We start from the raw sequence: 18,304 nt of genomic DNA, 5'->3' as shown, positions 1-18,304 counted from the left end.
ACAGAAGAGAAATATCTACGTGGGGGTGTCCCCTTAAACACCGCAGCCGGCCCCTTCCCCGCGCCCTGGAAGAGGAAGCGCAACAGGCGCTCGCAAAGCGCCCTCGGCGCGTCCCTCCCGGCCCCCCCGGCAGAAGACTACACTTCCCACAAGCCCCGCGGGGCCGGCCCGGCCCGGCCCGGCTCGACCCGCCCCCGCCCTCCCCTCTCCCGCCCGGCATCGCGGTCCCTGTAGTCTCCCCGCCCGCTGCCGCTCCCTTCCCCACGCAGGGCCGGGGCGGCGGACAAGACTACGACTCCCGACTACCCCCGCGGCGCCGCGCCTGCGCCCTCAGCGGGGAAGTGCGAGGGGCCGTTGCGCTGCGGGCAACGGCTGAGGCAGCGGAGAGGCTGTAAGCGGCGGCGCCGGCGGCTTCCGCGTTCGCCGGGGCGGGGCGGGGGGGCGAGCAGGCGGGGGTGGGGGCGAGGAGCGGCCCCGGCGGGAGGGCGCCGGGTGGATGGGCGGTTGGCGGCCGGCGGCGGTATCTGTCAGGCGGCGGCGTTCGGCCGGGGCGCAGGGGATGAGCCTGTGAGGGCGGAGGAGCGCGGGTGGGGGTGAAGCCCGGGCAGAGCGGAGCGATGTCTCAGCCGCAGCAGCAGCAACAGCCGCCGCCGCCGCCGCCACCGTCGCCTCAGCAGCAGCCGCAGCCGCCGCCACCGGCAGCCGCCAAGAAGCGGGACCGGCGCATCTTCTCCGGCACCTGCCCCGACCCCAAATGCCAGGCGCGGCTCTTCTTCCCGGCCCACGGGCCGCAGAGCGGCGGCAGCATCGAGTGCACGGACTGCGGGCAGCGCCACGAGCAGCGGCAGCTGCTGGCCGTGGAGGAGGTGACCGACCCCGACCTGGTGCTGCACAACCTGCTGCGGAACGCGCTGCTGGGCGTCAGCGGCGCCGGCCCCCCCCGCAGGAACACCGAGCTCGTCAAAGTCATGGGCCTCTCCAACTACCACTGCAAGCTCCTGGCCCCCATCCTGGCCCGCTACGGTATGGATAAGCAGACTGGCAAAGCCAAGCTCCTCACGGAGATGAACCAGGGAGACATCTTTGACTGCTCCCTCTTGGGTGACCGCGCCTTCCTCATTGAGCCCGAGCACGTTGAAACCATCGGTTATGGGAAGGACCGCTCCGGCAGCCTCATCTACCTGCACGACACCTTGGAAGACATCAAGAAGGCCAACAACAGTCAGGAGTGCCTCATTCCTGTCCATGTGGATGGAGATGGCCACTGCCTCGTCCACGCGGTCTCACGGGCGCTTGTTGGCAGAGAACTGTTCTGGCATGCTCTGCGAGAGAATCTAAAGAAGCATTTTGAGGAGAATCTGAGTCACTACAAGGCGCTTTTCCATGACTTTATTGATGCAGCAGAGTGGGAGGACATTATCAATGAATGTGACCCTTTGTTTGTTCCTCCAGAAGGTGTGCCAATGGGCCTTAGGAATATTCACATCTTTGGGCTGGCCAACGTGCTTCACCGGCCTATCATCCTGTTAGATTCATTAAGTGGAATGCGAAGCTCTGGAGATTATTCAGCGACGTTCCTCCCTGGTCTGGTACCCCTAGAAAAATGCATGGGAAAAGATGGCATGTTGAACAAGCCAATCTGCATTGCGTGGAGTAGCTCAGGACGTAACCATTATATTCCTCTAGTTGGAATAAAAGGTGCTGCTTTACCTAAACTGCCTAGGAAGCTACTTCCTAAAGCCTGGGGAGTTCCTCAAGACCTCATCAAAAAGTACATCAAGTTAGAGGAGGACGGTGGTTGTGTCATTGGAGGAGACAGAAGTTTGCAAGATAAGTACTTGATGAGGCTCGTTGCTGCGATGGAGGAGGTTTTCATGAGTAAACACGGTATCCACCCCAGTCTTGTAGCTGATGTACATCAGTATTTCTACAGAAGGACTGGTGTAATAGGAGTCCAGCCTGAAGAAGTCACCGCAGCTGCCAAAAAAGCAGTGATGGACAACCGCCTTCACAGGTGCCTCATCTGCGGGGCCCTTTCTGAGCATCATGTTCCTCCAGAGTGGCTGGCTCCTGGGGGGAAACTCTACAACCTGGCAAAAAGTACCCATGGCCAACTAAGGCCTGACAAAAATTACAGTTTTCCCCTGAACAGTTTGGTGTGTTCTTACAACCCCGCAAAGGATGTGCTGGTACCAGACTATAACCTGAGTAGTTTGACTGCTTGTAACTGGTGTCATGGTAACCTGGTGCGTCGTGTCAGAGAAGATGGATCTGTTTCGTATTTGGACGGAGACAGAACTAATACCAGGTCTACAGGTGGTAAATGTGGCTGTGGATTCAAGCACTACTGGGAAGGTAAAGAATATGATAATCTCCCTGAAGCTTTTCCTATTACTCTGGAGTGGGGTGGAAGAGTGGTGAGAGAGACAGTGTACTGGTTCCAGTATGAAAGCGACACATCTCTGAACAGCAATGTGTATGATGTCGCCATGAAACTTGTTACCAAGCACTTCCCTGGTGAATTTGGTAGTGAGATTCTTGTTCAGAAAGTTGTCAACACAATATTGCATCAAACTGCCAAAAAGAACCCTGATGATTATACCCCTGTAAATATCGATGGTGCTCACGCCCAAAGAGCTGATGATGTGCAGCAAGGACAAGAGTTAGAGTCACAACTTCCAACCAAAATTATTTTGACTGGACAGAAGACAAAAACTTTGCACAAGGAGGAACTGAATATGAGCAAAGCTGAAAGAACTATTCAGCAGAACATTGCAGACCAGGCTTCTGTAATGCAAAAACGGAAAAGTGAAAAATTGAAACAAGAGCATAAAGGCCAACCTAGGACTGCTTCTCCCGGGGCTGTTCGAGAGGGGCCATCATCTGCACCTGCTACACCAACAAAAACCCCGTATTCTCCAACATCTACAAAAGAAAAGAAAATTCGAATAACGACAAATGATGGGAGGCAGTCAATGCTTACCCTAAAGTGCACTACCACCTTCTTGGAACTACAGGAAAGCATAGCAAGAGAATTTAATATTCCTCCGTATTTGCAATGCATTCGCTATGGCTTTCCTCCTAAAGAGCTTCTGCCTCCCAAAGAAGGCATGGAAAATGAGCCCGTTCCTTTGCAGCATGGTGACAGGATTGCGATAGAAATCCTGAAAGGTAAGGAGGAAGGCAGGCAGTCTGCTTCAGCACACTCTGCCCGTCCCGTGAAGCATGAAGATGTTGCTGTGACTAGTAAAATCTCATCGAAGGAACTGCAAGAGCAAGTTGATAAGGAGATGTATTCTCTCTGTCTTCTAGCAACATTAATGGGTAAGGCTGACTTCAAGTTATACTTTAAAATTGTATTTTTAAGTAGAAGATAACATTTTACAAAGCGTGGTTACATACATATCTTTTTTTTCCCTCACTTTCCTGTAACCATGGAGAAGGTTAGTTCCTTTATTCCTCTATTAGAGCATTAAATATGCTGTCAGTCATATGTTGAGTGTCATGACTTTTAGAAATATGTATACAAGATACTTGTTTTTAATTTGCTATAAAGTCCTCTTTTAAAAATTGCAGTTCAGAAGTTGTTGCGTTTCTTCTTCTGTCTCTCTAGTTGTTTTTCCTGCCTCTCATTAGGCACACATCTGATGTGTATGTGTGAGCTACATGCTCTCTTTTTTTCCTATGTTTCAGAAAATAAATTTAGAGCAGAGGTGAGAAGGGAACGCTGAATGTCTTGCTCATTGGAAGTTTGAGGGCCAAATTGTCACCTTTGTAGTAGGGTAGAGTCCTGCCATTTCTCCCCACGGGGAGTTGTGTTGGTTTAAGCAAATCAACACAACATTGTATCCTTAGCTAATCTGCTAATTTTAAGTGAAGATGTGGTCTTCTTGAAGAGCTGTGAAAAGTATTATTTCAGAATGTAAGCAGAGGAGAAACTGAAAGAAGCTAAACATAGATTTGAATCCCGAAGGTGGACATAGGGTTGCAGAGCTATGCTTATAAATTGTCAGCCACATAAATCTGACTAACTGTTAATAATTCAAGACAAAAGGACTTTTCTCAGGTGCCTGTGGTTTTTATTTTCTTATTTGGACTCGGGAGGCTTGGACCTTCATTTGTGTACTTTCTTCATCAGGTTTCACGGTTCTTGCTGCTTACTGGCAGGAAGCAGAACAGTAATTATCATACATTTAGCTCTATGAACCAGTTGAATAGTAATGTTTATAGGTTGGGTTTTTTTTTTTTGTGGGCGACTTCTCTTTTGCTGGAGGGATTTGGTGTGGCTAAAGCATGTGATGTTTTAGAAACAAAACCATTACATAATCACAGAATGGTATGTCAGAAGTTCATCAAGCAGAACTTTGATTCTTTTCCGAGCCTAATTGTTTACTCCTGTGTCTCTCGCAAGATAGCATGCTGAATCACTAGCCACTAGTCACACTGACATTTACACCACAGTTCCAAAGTGCAGGAAAAGCTTAGGTTTAAAAGCTGTCTTAATTTTGAGATGAAGCTTAAGAGTCCTTTCCTGTTTGCAGGAAATATTTCTGAAAATGTAGTTATTGGCTTACAAAAAACTCTGAGAGGCTTTAAAAGTAGCTCAGTGACTTCAGTATTAAAGTGTCTCACTTTTTTAGAAGTATTTATAAGTCGTGAGCTGATCTTGTATTCAAGAATCAGTTTTTGTCTTTGACTTTCATTGCTGTTAGATTCTGCTTTCAAAGCACAGGTGAGAATAGAATTTACCTCACCCTTCTCTGACTGCATCCATTTTGCATTACTAATAGAAGTAAAAGTGTCAGCAAATGGTAAAGCAGCCAGTTAAAACAACTTATGCAGCTACTGAATAAGATGCTATTTTTATATAATCACTTTACTCATCAGGACTTCATTTTCTTGCAAAGATACTTGCAGAAAAAATCTGGACAGTTGACTGTTTACAATTGTGATTTTTTTCAATGGGGAAACAAACTCTTAAGAAACTTTTTAAGTCCTTGCACTTTCTTAAAAGTGCTGGGGTGGCAGTTCCTCAAGGTGGTTTATTCAGCCTTTCTGGGACAAGAGGCTTCAGTGTTTCTCAGTGATGCTTCTGTAGGGCTAAGAACCAATGCTGCAAAGTTCCGAAGAATCGTCTTATCCTACACGGTCGTGCTGTAACTTTGTCCTGCTACAAGCAGTCATCTAATGCAGTCAGATTAGAACGTGTAGAGGGGGAATGCTATTGGAATAGCTCTCTGGGCCAGGCATGCTTTGCCTTTCCCTGCCCCCCCCCCCCAATGCCCATAGTGAAAGTGTGGCTTCAAACATTTGTAACTATTCATTCTGCATGTTTAAAAGCTTTTCTTTCATACAGGGTCTCCAGTAGGCTGACTTTATGCTTCTTTCATATTTCAGTTACTAGAATTCTTTCTCTAGTCTCAGCTAGTTAACTTATTGAAATTTTAGACCATGTTCTTTACTTTTTATGTATATAACTTAAAAATAACCCTTGGGAAATTACATGCTGTAATTTCTGGACTATTTAGCTTTACAAAAAATCATGCATAATATGTTTTGTCCCCTATTTTTGTTTAGCTCAAGATACAGATTTCTATAAGGAAATAACTAAGGGAATTTTAATTTTACATTAACATAATTAAAACATTGTATCTTAAAACTGATTTTATATACATTCATGCAGAAGCATTCTGGATACATGCAAGCCAAGTATGAATCTATTTTGATCGGGTTTGTTTGCACTGATCAATTTGTCAGTGCACAAGAAATCAAAATACCAGGTTTAAATTTAAGGTATTGATACCAGGATTTGTTTGGATTTAAACAGCTTGTTTTTAAGCCAGCTGTAGTTTCCTGTAACCTATGTTTATTAACTGAGCTTTTGATTTGTTTTGCACTCCTGTGTGTCCTCTCTGCTGTATGAAGTGATGGTCTTGGGCTTCCACTGGCGTAGGTTAGCCTGAACCTGCTCTTTTTCAGCAGTGTATGAGGCATACTTGTGGGCAGGATAGTCTTCATTTGTTGTCACACCTTAGTGTTGTGGGGCTGAGGTCTGGTCTGAGGGAGTGCAGGGAACATCATCATGTAGTGTCTTGAGGGTGTTTTTTAGTCTAGCTAAATGATCACCCAAATTAACTTGTGACTATAAACATCTTACTCCCATGGTAAACAAAACCAAAACAAACAGTAAAACCCAACTAGCAACAAAAATGTGCAAACCTCAAATATAGTTTAGCTGAATCACACACACTACTTCATCTGATCTGGGAAAGTCCAGTTGTAATTGTGGGTTTTTTTGGTGTTCCAATCTGAGATCTCTTTATCAAAACAGCATAGTTAGTTTGTATTTCTTTCAGTGGCTGATGCTTTTGTTTTTTGAGCCCTGCTCTCCATACTTTTCTGCATGTAGTCCTTGTTAGTGTTGCATAAAAGGCTATCTAAACAATGATGCTTATCTGGTGCAAGGCTTGAAAATTCATGCTCAGAGTGAACAGGGAATCTTTCCTTGGAGAATGACACTAACATGTAAAACTGAACAACTTCTAGAAGCCTGGTGGTTGCCTTGTGGAAGGGAAGAAGGGAGCCCTTCAAATAAGAATGGGTTGCTAGATGCAGCAGTATAGGAGTCCTTAGTATGGAGTCAGCCACTGCGTGGCTGCTGTCTTCCCAGGCTTTGGCGGACTGATGGCTGTATTCTGTTACTTATCAGTGTAGTGGTTACTTTGATTCCTGTGGGCAGTATTTAAACCATCAGGAAGACTTCAGCTTGCTGCTGCTTCAGGGGAAAATGAAGAGACAGCAGCAGTGATGCTCTGGAGCCATTGTGTACAGGGATGTGTATTTCAAAATGTAAATGAGAATAGGGATGCAGGGTAGCAGTGAACACCTTTTGAAATACCAAAAACTTGAGAGAGTGTTATTAGCAGTAATTGTCCTCCCTCCATACAGCTGTTTGAAGAAGAGGGAAAGCGGTGCCATTAGTGGGGAGGAGAAGAGAATGCTCCTTTTAAATTTTTTTATTTTAGTGGGTCAGTGAGAGCTGGAGAGGAGGTTCAAATTTATTAGTAAGTCAGTAGAGAGGAATTATCAGGATAAAGTCAAAAGACGAGACCTCTTTCTTCAGTAGATCATGGAAAATAAGAAAGACGAGTAGTTGGTTTTACTTGGATGTTCTTGCTAGGAAGTAAAGGCCAAATCTGTGAGTTTGATGTGCAAATGAATGCAATCAACCGAGCATATATGGTTCAAGGAAATGCATTTAAAATGAATCAGATTATGTAGATCTTCTGCCTTTAAAATGTCTTTAAAGACAAAACATCATGAAGATGCGCTGTACCTTTTTATAGAGAACGGGGACTTGAATAACACCTGAAGTGGAGAGGTGAGAGACAGAATCCTTCTAGTGGGGGGACAGACGAGCAGGGGAGTGTGCGGAGTCCCGTGCCTGTCAGGGAAGGGAAACAGAAAAGTCAGAGAGTGGCTTGAAGGGTTTCAAAGCGTAATGTAGCACATAATGTCACTGTCATGAGGGTGAAACACTTTCTCACCTGATATGGGTGGGATAGGAGAGTAGCCACAGTCACCTTGTGGGATGTGCAGTAAAGAAATGCAAGGAGGGATTTAGATGTGTCCTATATTCAGTATGGGGAAGCTATTAAAAATAACTTTTTACTTTTATTTTGTTCTGAACAAGAACCAAGGAAATATTGGTGGGTGGCATTTTACAGCCTCACGTGCTGCAGCTCTCTCTGTTCCAAGTAGTAAGCACATCCAGTTGACTTTAGTTGATGATTTACATTCTCCAATTTTAATAGAAAATTGAGAGACATGGTTATTGAGACTTTGATGCCTAAAGAAGGGTGCAGTTTCTATTTAAAGTATCTTTGTGTGTTCTCTGAATGTTTGATGTAAAGTGGGAAATGCAATTTTTTTCTGAATATGTATATATGCAGAAGTTGTTTCTGCATCAGGAGAACGTAATTCATCGGTACTTTTTGTTTGCACTACTTTGACGGCTGCATCACACGTTGCTTCTCTGAAGCAGGTAAGTGGTTAGTAAAATGAGGAAAGGGTAAAAGGTAAAAATGCAGATCTGAACTGATTCAGCAGGTGCTGTTAGGCCACTGATCTTCTGTCATTGTAACACAGTTTTTCTGTTCTTTACATTCCTTTCCTTACATAGTCTAGGCTTTTTCCCCCTTCTCAGTGGCATTTAAAGTTGTCACATTTCAATGCCATTTTTGGCACTTCTGAAAAATGCCAGTTACACAGGACTACTGGCGCCTCACAGTTGGTATTTTGTTTGTAGCTCTCAAGAAAAGCAAGGTACAGGCGCAGCTTCTAACGCAGCTGCCTGTGTGGACGTTTGTATCTCAGCATAAAGCCTGCTGTATGGCAGCTGTGAAATTGAGATCTGATTTTTGAGAAGGTGTAGGGATATGGAATCGAGGTTTTAATGTGCAAGGATATGCGCTTGAATTTTGGAAGTGTGTTAGTCATTTCCTAGTTTTATGTTGAAAGGATGGGTAGGAGAGGGATGGAGACTTTTGTGTAGGGCCTGGCAAAGGACCAGGAGCTGCAGCTTGGATCAAATCAAATTTGGGAACGTTTGTACTAGAACATGTAGGATAATTGACTGCAGACAGTGGTATGTTTTCCTGAAAGTTTCTCAGTGCTCTGGGCTCCTGCTCTGTAAATTTACATTAAAAATTCAAATTCTTAATTGCATAGAAGAGAGTGGGGATTCAGCATTTAATTCAGAGAGTTACATTTTCAGCCATTGTCTATAATGTTAAAATACAACTGTTTAATTCAAATGATTGTGCTTGATATTTACAGGAGAAGATGTTTGGTCTTACGCAAAGGGGCTTCCCCAATTGTTTCAGCAGGGTGGAGTGTTCTACAGCATAATGAAGAAAACCACAGGTATATTTTGGTTTTGCTTTTATCCCTTCCTTCCTCTGTTTTCAAATATTAAAATTGAAAATTGGTATTGAATCACTTGTAACCATAAATATATTTTTATTTTATTACCATGGAACATTTTCATAATATTTTAAAACTCCTTATGCTCCCTCAGAGAGCCTAAGACTAGGGAATCTAAGACTAGTTCATTCAACTTAAATCTCTTCTTTTCTGAAACTTTCTCTACAACCATACATCTCCATTTAAACTTCCTGAATTGTACAAACAACTTCAGTAAGTGAACTGATTTCCGCTCCCCCGCACCCCCCCACCCCCCACCCCCCCCCGCAAAGATCAAACAAAGAGAAGACCATGCAACCTATTCCTGTTACACTTTAAAACACTTACTGGGTAAGCAGTTCGTCTTTCTAATGTGCTTCTTAGTAGATATTTTTTACAGGGGTACTGCATGTTTTAAATTTAAATGGTTGGTTAAATTTGTCTTTTGTATTCCTAAGATTATTGTTCAATGGCAAAGCTTATCCATCCCCTTCTTGCATTGATAAATGTTACGTCTTGGACTACGTGCAGAATAACCAAGCAAGTAGTTAGAGTTTATTTGATTTTTTTTTTTAGATGGCTTTACAAATACAACCTGCAAAGAATGACATCTATTTCTTTAGAGAAGAAAGTACTATTCAGTTATTTTCTCCCATTTAAAATTTATTTTCTTATTGAAGTCTTTGCATTCATATTTTAGTTCTTGTGGTTTAATCTGTAATAATGATTCCTTTGCTGCTTTCTTACTGTTTGATTTCTTCTTAGGCAGTTTCATCAACCTTAACTTAATCTTGATTATTTCTGGAAACAGGTATTTTACCACGTAATCTCTGTTCTATTTGCAGTAATTAAAATGCGTGGTATACTCAATGCCCACTACCTCTCACTGAATTATTAGCCTGAGTAATAGAATTAGCATGCAAGTGTCTTATAGCAGATTTGTTTCCTTTTAGTTTTCTTTCTTTTACTATGCTTCTACAATAGAGACTGGTGAATTTCTTGTGGCAAGTGAATTAGCCTAAACAGTGCCTGATGGAAGGGAAATTTTGGACCAATTAATGACTAGCCAGAGTTGAGAACCTGAAATGAATTCTAGGGATTTTAACCCAGCTGGTCGTTAATTCACAGAAAACACCTGACTTCAAAGTCATTTTTGCCAACTGACAATATAAGAACTAGGGCTATGGGAGGTGATATTCCGAATTGTTCAAATTCTGAATTTGAACATAATTGCATTTCACTGTGTGCAGTTATTTTGCGTTACCTTGGTAGGTAGAATTATTATTTCAGCATTAATGTATTTTTATGATTCTAATATTTTATGAACTGCTAAATCTCCACATTAAACAATTACAGAGTGCAATAATTAACTATTTTTTTCATTCAAAGAAGCTCCTTACCTGTTTGTAATATTTTAGTTAGTGTAATAATGCACCTTTTATACTGAACATTTGGAACAAAGCTTCCTATCAAGTGTAGGTACTGTTAATCAATTGAAATTTGATTTAGTAGATCTTGTTTAAGATCTTATTTTGAGATTTCAGGATTGCAATTTCAGAGGCAGTTTTGGTCTACTGTAGAAGCTATTACAGCTCCCTCTTTGGCAAATTAAGGTTGAGTTGGTAAATTATGTAGTTAAAATACGTTCTTCGGCCTAAGTAGATGGATAGGTGTTTGGGGTTAAACTTTGTGAGTTTTGGCTGTTTGGTTGTTGGTTCCCACGGTTATGTAAAGACAGGAGCTAAGCGTCTGAAGTTCTCAAAATAAAATCTCATCTGTAGATTCTCTGCAACTGTAAAAGTGTGTGAATCAGAAGCGTGGGGAATGAGTGAGTGGTCAGTTGGTTCATCAGTTTAAAAACTGTTTAATAACGTTCCAAATTATGAGTGACCTTTTTCATTGATGCCCAGAATACTTGTTTTGACAAGTTATTTGATAACACAGAAGTAGGATTTGCTTGTTGTGTTTCTTCCCTTCAGCATAATTTCTGGTGGTTTTCTTCAAGAATTGTAAGAGAATATGAGGAAAAATCCCATTCATTTACCTATTCCTGGCACTTATTAAAAAGTGTTTTGTTTTGTTTTTTAATTGTAGCTCTCCTTGCATAGCTGATAGAACTGAAGAGAGCTAGTTGTTGCAGCCAAGTTTTCATCTGCAGATAGCTTTTTAACTCGGAGATAGCCATCAACCACTGAAGTGGTACCTTACTGCTTTCACCACAACCTGTATGGGACAGAGCTGAAAAAGTTATTTTGTATTTTATGATAATAAACTGGAAAACCGAATGTTGCCCATTTTTGACACAGAGCAGCTTCAGAACTTAAATTTGTCTACTGAAATCTCAGTTTTAGCAGATCGGTCAAATTGTAAGGGGGACAATGAAACAAACAGCAGATCAAAAATATTACGCCACATATTTGTTTTGTAAAGGCTAATGATTATGATCTCCAGGACTACTAAACATAGTAAGCTTGAAACACTTTTGTTTATCTAGTAACACTTCCTCTCTGAGAAGAAGACAAATAGCAAATTTGAAATTCCTCAGGCTCAGCAGCAGTTGTACACCCTGAAATCGTACTACAGTTTTAGCTAGTGTGGAAGTGGTCTTAAATAGTACTTCTCCAGATAGGCAGTGATTTCAAATGTGCTCTTTGGCAGTTTTCTGGGGGTTGGTTGGTTTGTTTTTTGTGTGGTTTTGGGGCGGGTGGTGATAGCGATGGGGTTTGGCTTATTTTGTGTTACTGCAAGCATATACTATTTCTTTAACTTCTATTGTATTAGAGCTGCAACTCCCAGCAAGGTGGTTATTTTATCTGGTAAGTTCTGTCTCCTCATTAGAGTCACCATAGAAGGCAGCAGCATTTTAGGGGTATGCTGTGATTGCTATCATGTGGCATACAAGTCTGAATTGTTTTTCTCCCACAATAGTAAGTTTCAGTGTGTTCATTTTTACATACTTGATGCAATAAGTTTTAAATACAATAATTACTGTGTATTCAGAGCATGCTTTAAAATATGTTAGCACTTTGAATAACTTTTTCTATCTTCCTAGGTTTGGCTGATGGCAAGCACTGTACTTTTCCACATCTGCCTGGTAAAAACTTTGTGTACAATGCAGCAGAAGACAGATTAGAGCTGTGTGTGGATGCTGCTGGGCACTTTCCTATTGGTCCTGATGTTGAAGAGTTGGTTAAAGAGGCCTTAAGTCAAGTGCGAGCAGAAGCTACTTCAAGAAGCCGGGAAGCAAGTCCTTCACATGGAATGCTGAAGCTGGGTAGCGGTGGAGTAGTGAAAAAGAAATCTGAACAACTACATAACATAACTGCGTTTCAAGGAAAGGGCCATTCCCTAGGAACTGCATCCAGTAGTCAACAGCATGATCAAAGAGCCAGGGAAACACCACTTTTAAGAAAGCATAGCACAGAAACGGACTTCAGTCCTTCTGCTAAAATTGAGCCTTCTGTATTCACAGCTGCCTCTGGTAACAGTGAGCTTATCCGAATTGCGCCGGGAGTTGTGACAATGAGAGACAGCAGGCAGCTTGACCCCACTTTGATTGAGGCACAGAGAAAAAAGTTGCAGGAAATGGTCTCTTCTATTCAGGCTTCCATGGATAGACATTTGCGGGATCAGAATACAGAGCAGTCAGCATCAGTTGATCTATCTCCAAGAAAAGTAGAGGCAGCGAGTTCAACTGCTAAAACTGGGAGCTTTCAGGCTGGCTTGCCCGAATCGTTCTCTGCACCAGGTGGTACTGAACACTTGAATACCGAATCAACTGATGGTAATGTGGTGAATTCTGTGGGAACAACATTCCCTGCAAGGTCTAAAGCACAAAAGGGAAATTCTGTTGAGGAGCTTGAGGAGATGGATAGTCAAGATGCAGGAATCACTAATACAACTGAGCCAATGGATCACTCTTGATAGGTTAAATCTAATAAGGGTAGAAGAAATTACTGTTCAAATGTTTATTGGCTGGGCCACACAAAGTGATTAGTTATTAAATCTTGTATGTATGTCAAAGATTATATCATCTTATTCGGTGCATGATAAGCGTGTGATTGGCAATAGCTTTCAATATTACCATACTGCTGCCCAGGCTGGCTCTGTTACCTGTAAATTAGTTATTAGGAAATGCACTGAGATGAATATCTGCTGTAAATGTGGGTTCTTGAAAACTCTTTGTAATTTTGAATTCCTTAAAAGTCTTAAAATTTAAGCCCATGCAACGTTCTTACCATGCTAGTTTAAGGTTACTGGAAAGGCTAGAACAGGCAAAACTAGAAACAGGACAAAGTTAATCGTGTCCCAGGTACTTGATTCCATTCAAAAATACACTATAAACATGAATTATACATAAATTTCAAAAAGCAAATGAAACCAAATTTCTGCTAAATTTGATAATGCAGCATATACAGTGTTTTAATTACATTGTGCTGGCACTTCCTCCGATTTAAAAACTTTTTTATTCATACAGCTGTATACGCTTGTCAGAAATCTTGGAATAAGTGTAACTTTAGTAAACTCTCTAATTTCTGCATATTGTCAGTTTAAGCAAGTTAGAAAAAAGGCTACTTAGTGTATGATGAAGATAAATGAATGTGGTGTGGTTATGCATGGCTGTCTGAGCCAACACAACCATTTTGGTGCTCTGTTAGTAAGTGATAGCATGTTTTTATTTCCTCCCAAATACTGAGCCGGTCAGATGTTGTGCAACTTTTAATACAACTACAGGAGAGAAGAAGTTGGCAATTGAAAGAAACAACAAATGTTCAATGGCAAGTCCGTTTCTTTGAAAAGACTTTGATTGCTAGCATTGGTTAGTAATGGCAAAAATTAAATAACAGCTGTCCTCTTCAGAGCAAATTAACAATTTATTGGAAGGAAATGACTCTCTAACATACATTATCCTAAAGTGTTCTGTGATAATTGAGCTTTTGGAAGCTTACTGTTTACTCCGTGGAAACAAGGAATACATGCCCACCTCTATTAGCTTCACTTTAGTTTGCGATGCAGATTTCCCTGCATCAGTGATAATATAGCTGGTATCCAATTAAGTAGCGTGTTCATCAGCCCTGCAGTGCTAGTTCTTAAGACGCAGCCATTGTGCTTGCTCCCTAAGGATGGAATGTGTATCTGATACTGCACTTTGCTTCCTATCTTCATAGTCCTACTTAAGTGCACTATTGTTGCTTCCTCTAATGGTACAATAACATTGAATGGATGAAAGATGTTAATACAGCTTCAAAGGAATTAAGAGCATTTAAATATTGAAGTCTGTGTTTGTGCACATGTGGGTTTTTAGCAGTTCGCAAATGTTGTTTGTATTGTATATGTTTATATTCAGAAAAGTCTCCTCACTTTTTACATTTCTAATCACTTAAACAGTTCTAAGCATTAGTATGGTAAAATGTCCCATGAGGGAGGATTTATTTTTGTATGTAAAAATTAACCGAAGCAAGTAACTTAAAGAATAGCCCCCGTTTTGTCAAAGTAGATTAAAATGCCTCTGTTGGTTAACTTTTTATGTAGAGGGAATAAATATTTTATGATTTAGGACACTACTTATAGGTTAAAAAATAAGAATCACCTTTTCACAGATAAATGAAAAAATTTTAAGATCTCAAATTGCTAACCTGTAAGTTGGCAATTTGGAAGCTTGGAATGTATGAGGTAATTTGGCTCAGCAGAACTGACCTTGCTGATGCACTGATTAACTGGCAGGGCTTATTCAATGAGAAACAGGATGCACATGCAGCAGCTGGAAGCCTGCCACGACTTCTGAAAACACTTAGTCTCCCATGAATCAGTCTGGCTGTCTGAAGGCTACTTCTATATAGAAAATGTTGAGGAGAGGCTTGTGCTTTGTCACAGTGTGAGGTTGAGAAAAGTATAGCAGTGGCATGTTCCTGGGAAGGAGTTCAAGTCAAGAGAGGCTGAGGGGGAGGAATCTCCTGGATCTCTTGCATTTTAGACAAGGTAACTATCACTTAGACATTTTTAACCTTTTCTCTAGAAAAATAAGTCTTCCTTGTCTGAAAAAAAATATGGGCAGTATATATGAGAGAATCCTAAGTTTGAAAGAAATTGAAATATTTGTTGCACGTCATCCTTATTTCAAGGGAAGATGCTTCCTTCTTTCATGCCTTTCTGATAAGACTACAGAAGTTTGTGTGCCTTTTACTGTGTAAAGAGGAAGGCTTGGTTTAAGTTTGACACACTTCCCATTTTAGCAGTAGTTTGACATTTTCCTTCTTATCTAAATAGAAATAGACACAGATAATAGCTCTGTTTGAGTCACCCTTAGTGTCATCTTGGGTCCACTCAAGTCACGTAGATCAGAACTCTCTAGTTCCTAAAGCAAACTGGTCTCAAAAAGGTATGGCAAAATGGTGTAAAAATCACAAGATCCACTGATGTGAATTGCTCTGGTGTAAAGCAGGATTGTGCATATTTCTTTGCAGTGTTCTTATTTCACGTAGCTTTCTCATGCGTTTAAATATCAATGTTTTTGAGAAAGATGGCTTTTGATACTCTCAAGTGAAGCTAAACTTCATCTACATGCCCGTGAGATGTGTAACTGTACAGGAGAAGTGAAATAAAGAACACTGAAGTGTAAGTTCGAACAGATTTTTTTCATTTGATTGCTAGCAGTGGGTACAAATGTAAGTTGAGGCAAAAGTGCGTGCCTGTCTTAGGAGCACCCATGTGCTTGTTAAATTTCCCTGTCAGAGTCAGGAAAATGGTGGTGGGGTACAAGGGCAGGGAAGATGTTGACTCATTGTGGATGTGAAGCCGTGTCAATAGGACTTCTCAAATAACGTGAAGAGTGTCCCTTTCTCAAAAAAAAAAAAAACAAACCCAAACAAAAAAAAAAAACCCAACCCCCCCCCCCCAAAAAAACCAAAAAAAAAAAAAAAAAAACAAAAACCACCCCAATTTTTTGATACCAAATTGCCTGTGAACAGAGGCTGTGGCTCTCAGTTCTTTTTGAGTACCTGCCTTGATTACTTTCTTGGCTAGGGGCCGACAACCTTCTACACAGTGTCTCATGGCAAAGATGACTTAAATTACTTGAAAATCCTAAACTTTACTATGGGTGTGTATGTATAACCTAAATGAAAGATGATTAATGAAAATACAGGCCCAGTACAAAAAAAAAAGGGGGGGGGGGAGAATGAACTAGATTGCTGATGAGCATATGGGAAACCTCAGGAAAACAGATCAGTTTTCCAGGCGAATGCAAGATTTTTACTGCTTCAAATGGCTGGGTGCGTAGTAAGGTGGACTTTTTGATAGTGCTGTTTCTCTGTGAATTGTTTGCATTTTAGCGAGGGGAAAATAAATAGCAGCTTTTCAAATGAAATCACATGAATACATTTGGGATGTCTTCACTGTTCTAGTCACAAAACAGCAATGTATATTGTTGGGTTTGGGAATCCCGTATAGTTTACTAGTCTTCTGATAGATGCAAAATGTGAGCTAGGCATTGCCTCCGACGGAATGCTCTAGCAGTGTCACAGAGACACGGTGTCACAAGGCTGGACGCTAACAACCCTGTACAACAGGCACACTTTCAAGACCGAAATGCTTCATTTAGAATCTTTCAAAAAGTAGAATCTATTGTCACTGTCACGAAGTTAGCAGAGTTGCTTGCTACTTTTTCAATGCACTGAAAATGCCAGATAATAAACTTCATAGTATGCTTACGATTGGGAGAGCGATGCTCAATCTGAAATGTATGAAAAATTAATGATTTAAGATGCCACTGTTATCTCTGCATTTGTTTGGCTCCCATTTTCAAATAGCAGAATCTACATGCTTTTGTAAAATAATAACAATATGAAGTTGATCCTTCTGTTAAAAAAGCCACAGCGGTAAGTGGTTTCTTTGTTTTGCTTGTGGATATCAGTTTAGCTTCTTAAATTGAAGAAATTGCATAAGATCTTTAGAATGCAGGATTCCCTCTGAGCCCTTATGCCTGCGGTTGAGCAATAAAAGGTTGAAACAAGAGTGGTATTTTCAGAATTATTTTATGTTTAACGAGGATTATTGCCAAGAAATGAGAGAGTGCACTTTTAGGAGGGAATGCTATTTAAAATGTATAAATAAGAATTAAAATAGTGTATATATTTAGAAAACAAATCTTTTTAAACAGCAAGTGCTTTACATGTTGAATTAAAAATAAATTAGCATAGAAACTATACCATCTTCACAGTACTGGCTGTTATCCAGCACAGTTTGGTTTGTTTTATTTGTGATTGCTGTACTAATTATATTTGATTTTTTTATCTGTAATGTAACAATAGTGTATTATAACAGTATATAGTGTACTATACTACACTTCACTGTACAGTATTTGGAATTTTCTTTGATTGCTATATTAAAACTATAAGTTAAAACATCTGCTTTGGTTTTATAAGGTGCAACTTTTATCTAGCCTTTCACACATTAGCCTGTTTAATTAACACTGATTTGACTGCAAAATGAATGAGTTGTAATTATATTAGCTTCTGCATTCTACATATAAATTGCATTATACTTGCACACGAGTACTACTACAGAAGTTGAAAAACTGGTATGAATCTTGGAAAAGTAAACTCTGATGTCATCCATTTTGATTTAGTTATGTTTCTGTTTAACAGAAACTTTTTTGAAAGAAAAACTATTTATAGAAACCTTTTTTTTTTTTTTACCTCATACTTGTTCTGAGTATTTCATTAAACACGTAGGACCCTTGAATTTGAGAGATTTTTAAAACAGGTTTTTACGTATTTGAGACCAAAATCTGAGATCTGAATCTTTTTTCAAAGTTGTCACCGGGAAGAAGGTGTAGAAAAACACTGACCAAGTCATACGTGACATTTAAGATATCTTGCAATCTGTGGTTTCAAACATAGGTCAAAAGTGTATGTCAAAGCAAAATTTTAATGCATGCATGTAATACGCAAGTACAATTTGGAAGAACTAGGCTTTTGAAAATTTGGCAATGCTCAAAGATGAACATGTTGACAACTCCTTAAATTACCTCTCTGCTTTTTCCACCAGCTACATGTGGTACTTTGTTTCAAAAATTGGCTGTAATCATAACTCGAGCCTAAAAAGAAGTCATAAAGCCCATCTGCAAAACTCCGTGTTACTTCTTCCTGTACTTATTGAAAGGCTTTAATTCGAAGTGTGCTAGCATTAAAGCATTCTTTAAAACGATAGGTGTAAATATATGGAGTTAATTTTGATTGCATGTTGTATCGTGAAGATTTGAAAATTATCCTTGGAAGATTTGTATTTAAAAGGTTTAAACGCTTAATGCTAAACTAGAAATTTACTCATCTTTATTAAT

At 40.6% G+C, this 18,304-nt stretch overlaps 1 protein-coding gene across 1 annotated transcript; it reads left to right on the top strand.

The window, feature by feature from the left end:
- Positions 1 to 478: 478 nt before the first annotated feature.
- On the top strand, positions 479 to 17,370 carry VCPIP1 (valosin containing protein interacting protein 1). The gene is made up of 3 exons (XM_063326987.1): positions 479 to 3,324; positions 8,839 to 8,925; positions 12,017 to 17,370. The coding sequence occupies exons 1-3, from the start codon at positions 618 to 620 to the stop codon at positions 12,886 to 12,888; spliced, it is 3,666 nt and encodes a 1,221-aa protein (XP_063183057.1). The 5' UTR covers positions 479 to 617; the 3' UTR covers positions 12,889 to 17,370.
- The last annotated feature ends 934 nt before the right edge of the window (positions 17,371 to 18,304 follow it).

This window comes from Chroicocephalus ridibundus, chromosome 2 (assembly GCF_963924245.1).
Source record: "Chroicocephalus ridibundus chromosome 2, bChrRid1.1, whole genome shotgun sequence".
In the NCBI taxonomy this organism is placed as follows: Eukaryota; Metazoa; Chordata; class Aves; order Charadriiformes; family Laridae; genus Chroicocephalus; species Chroicocephalus ridibundus.
Note: the sequence above shows the minus strand (reverse complement) of the source record. Positions and strands in the feature narration are given on the sequence as shown.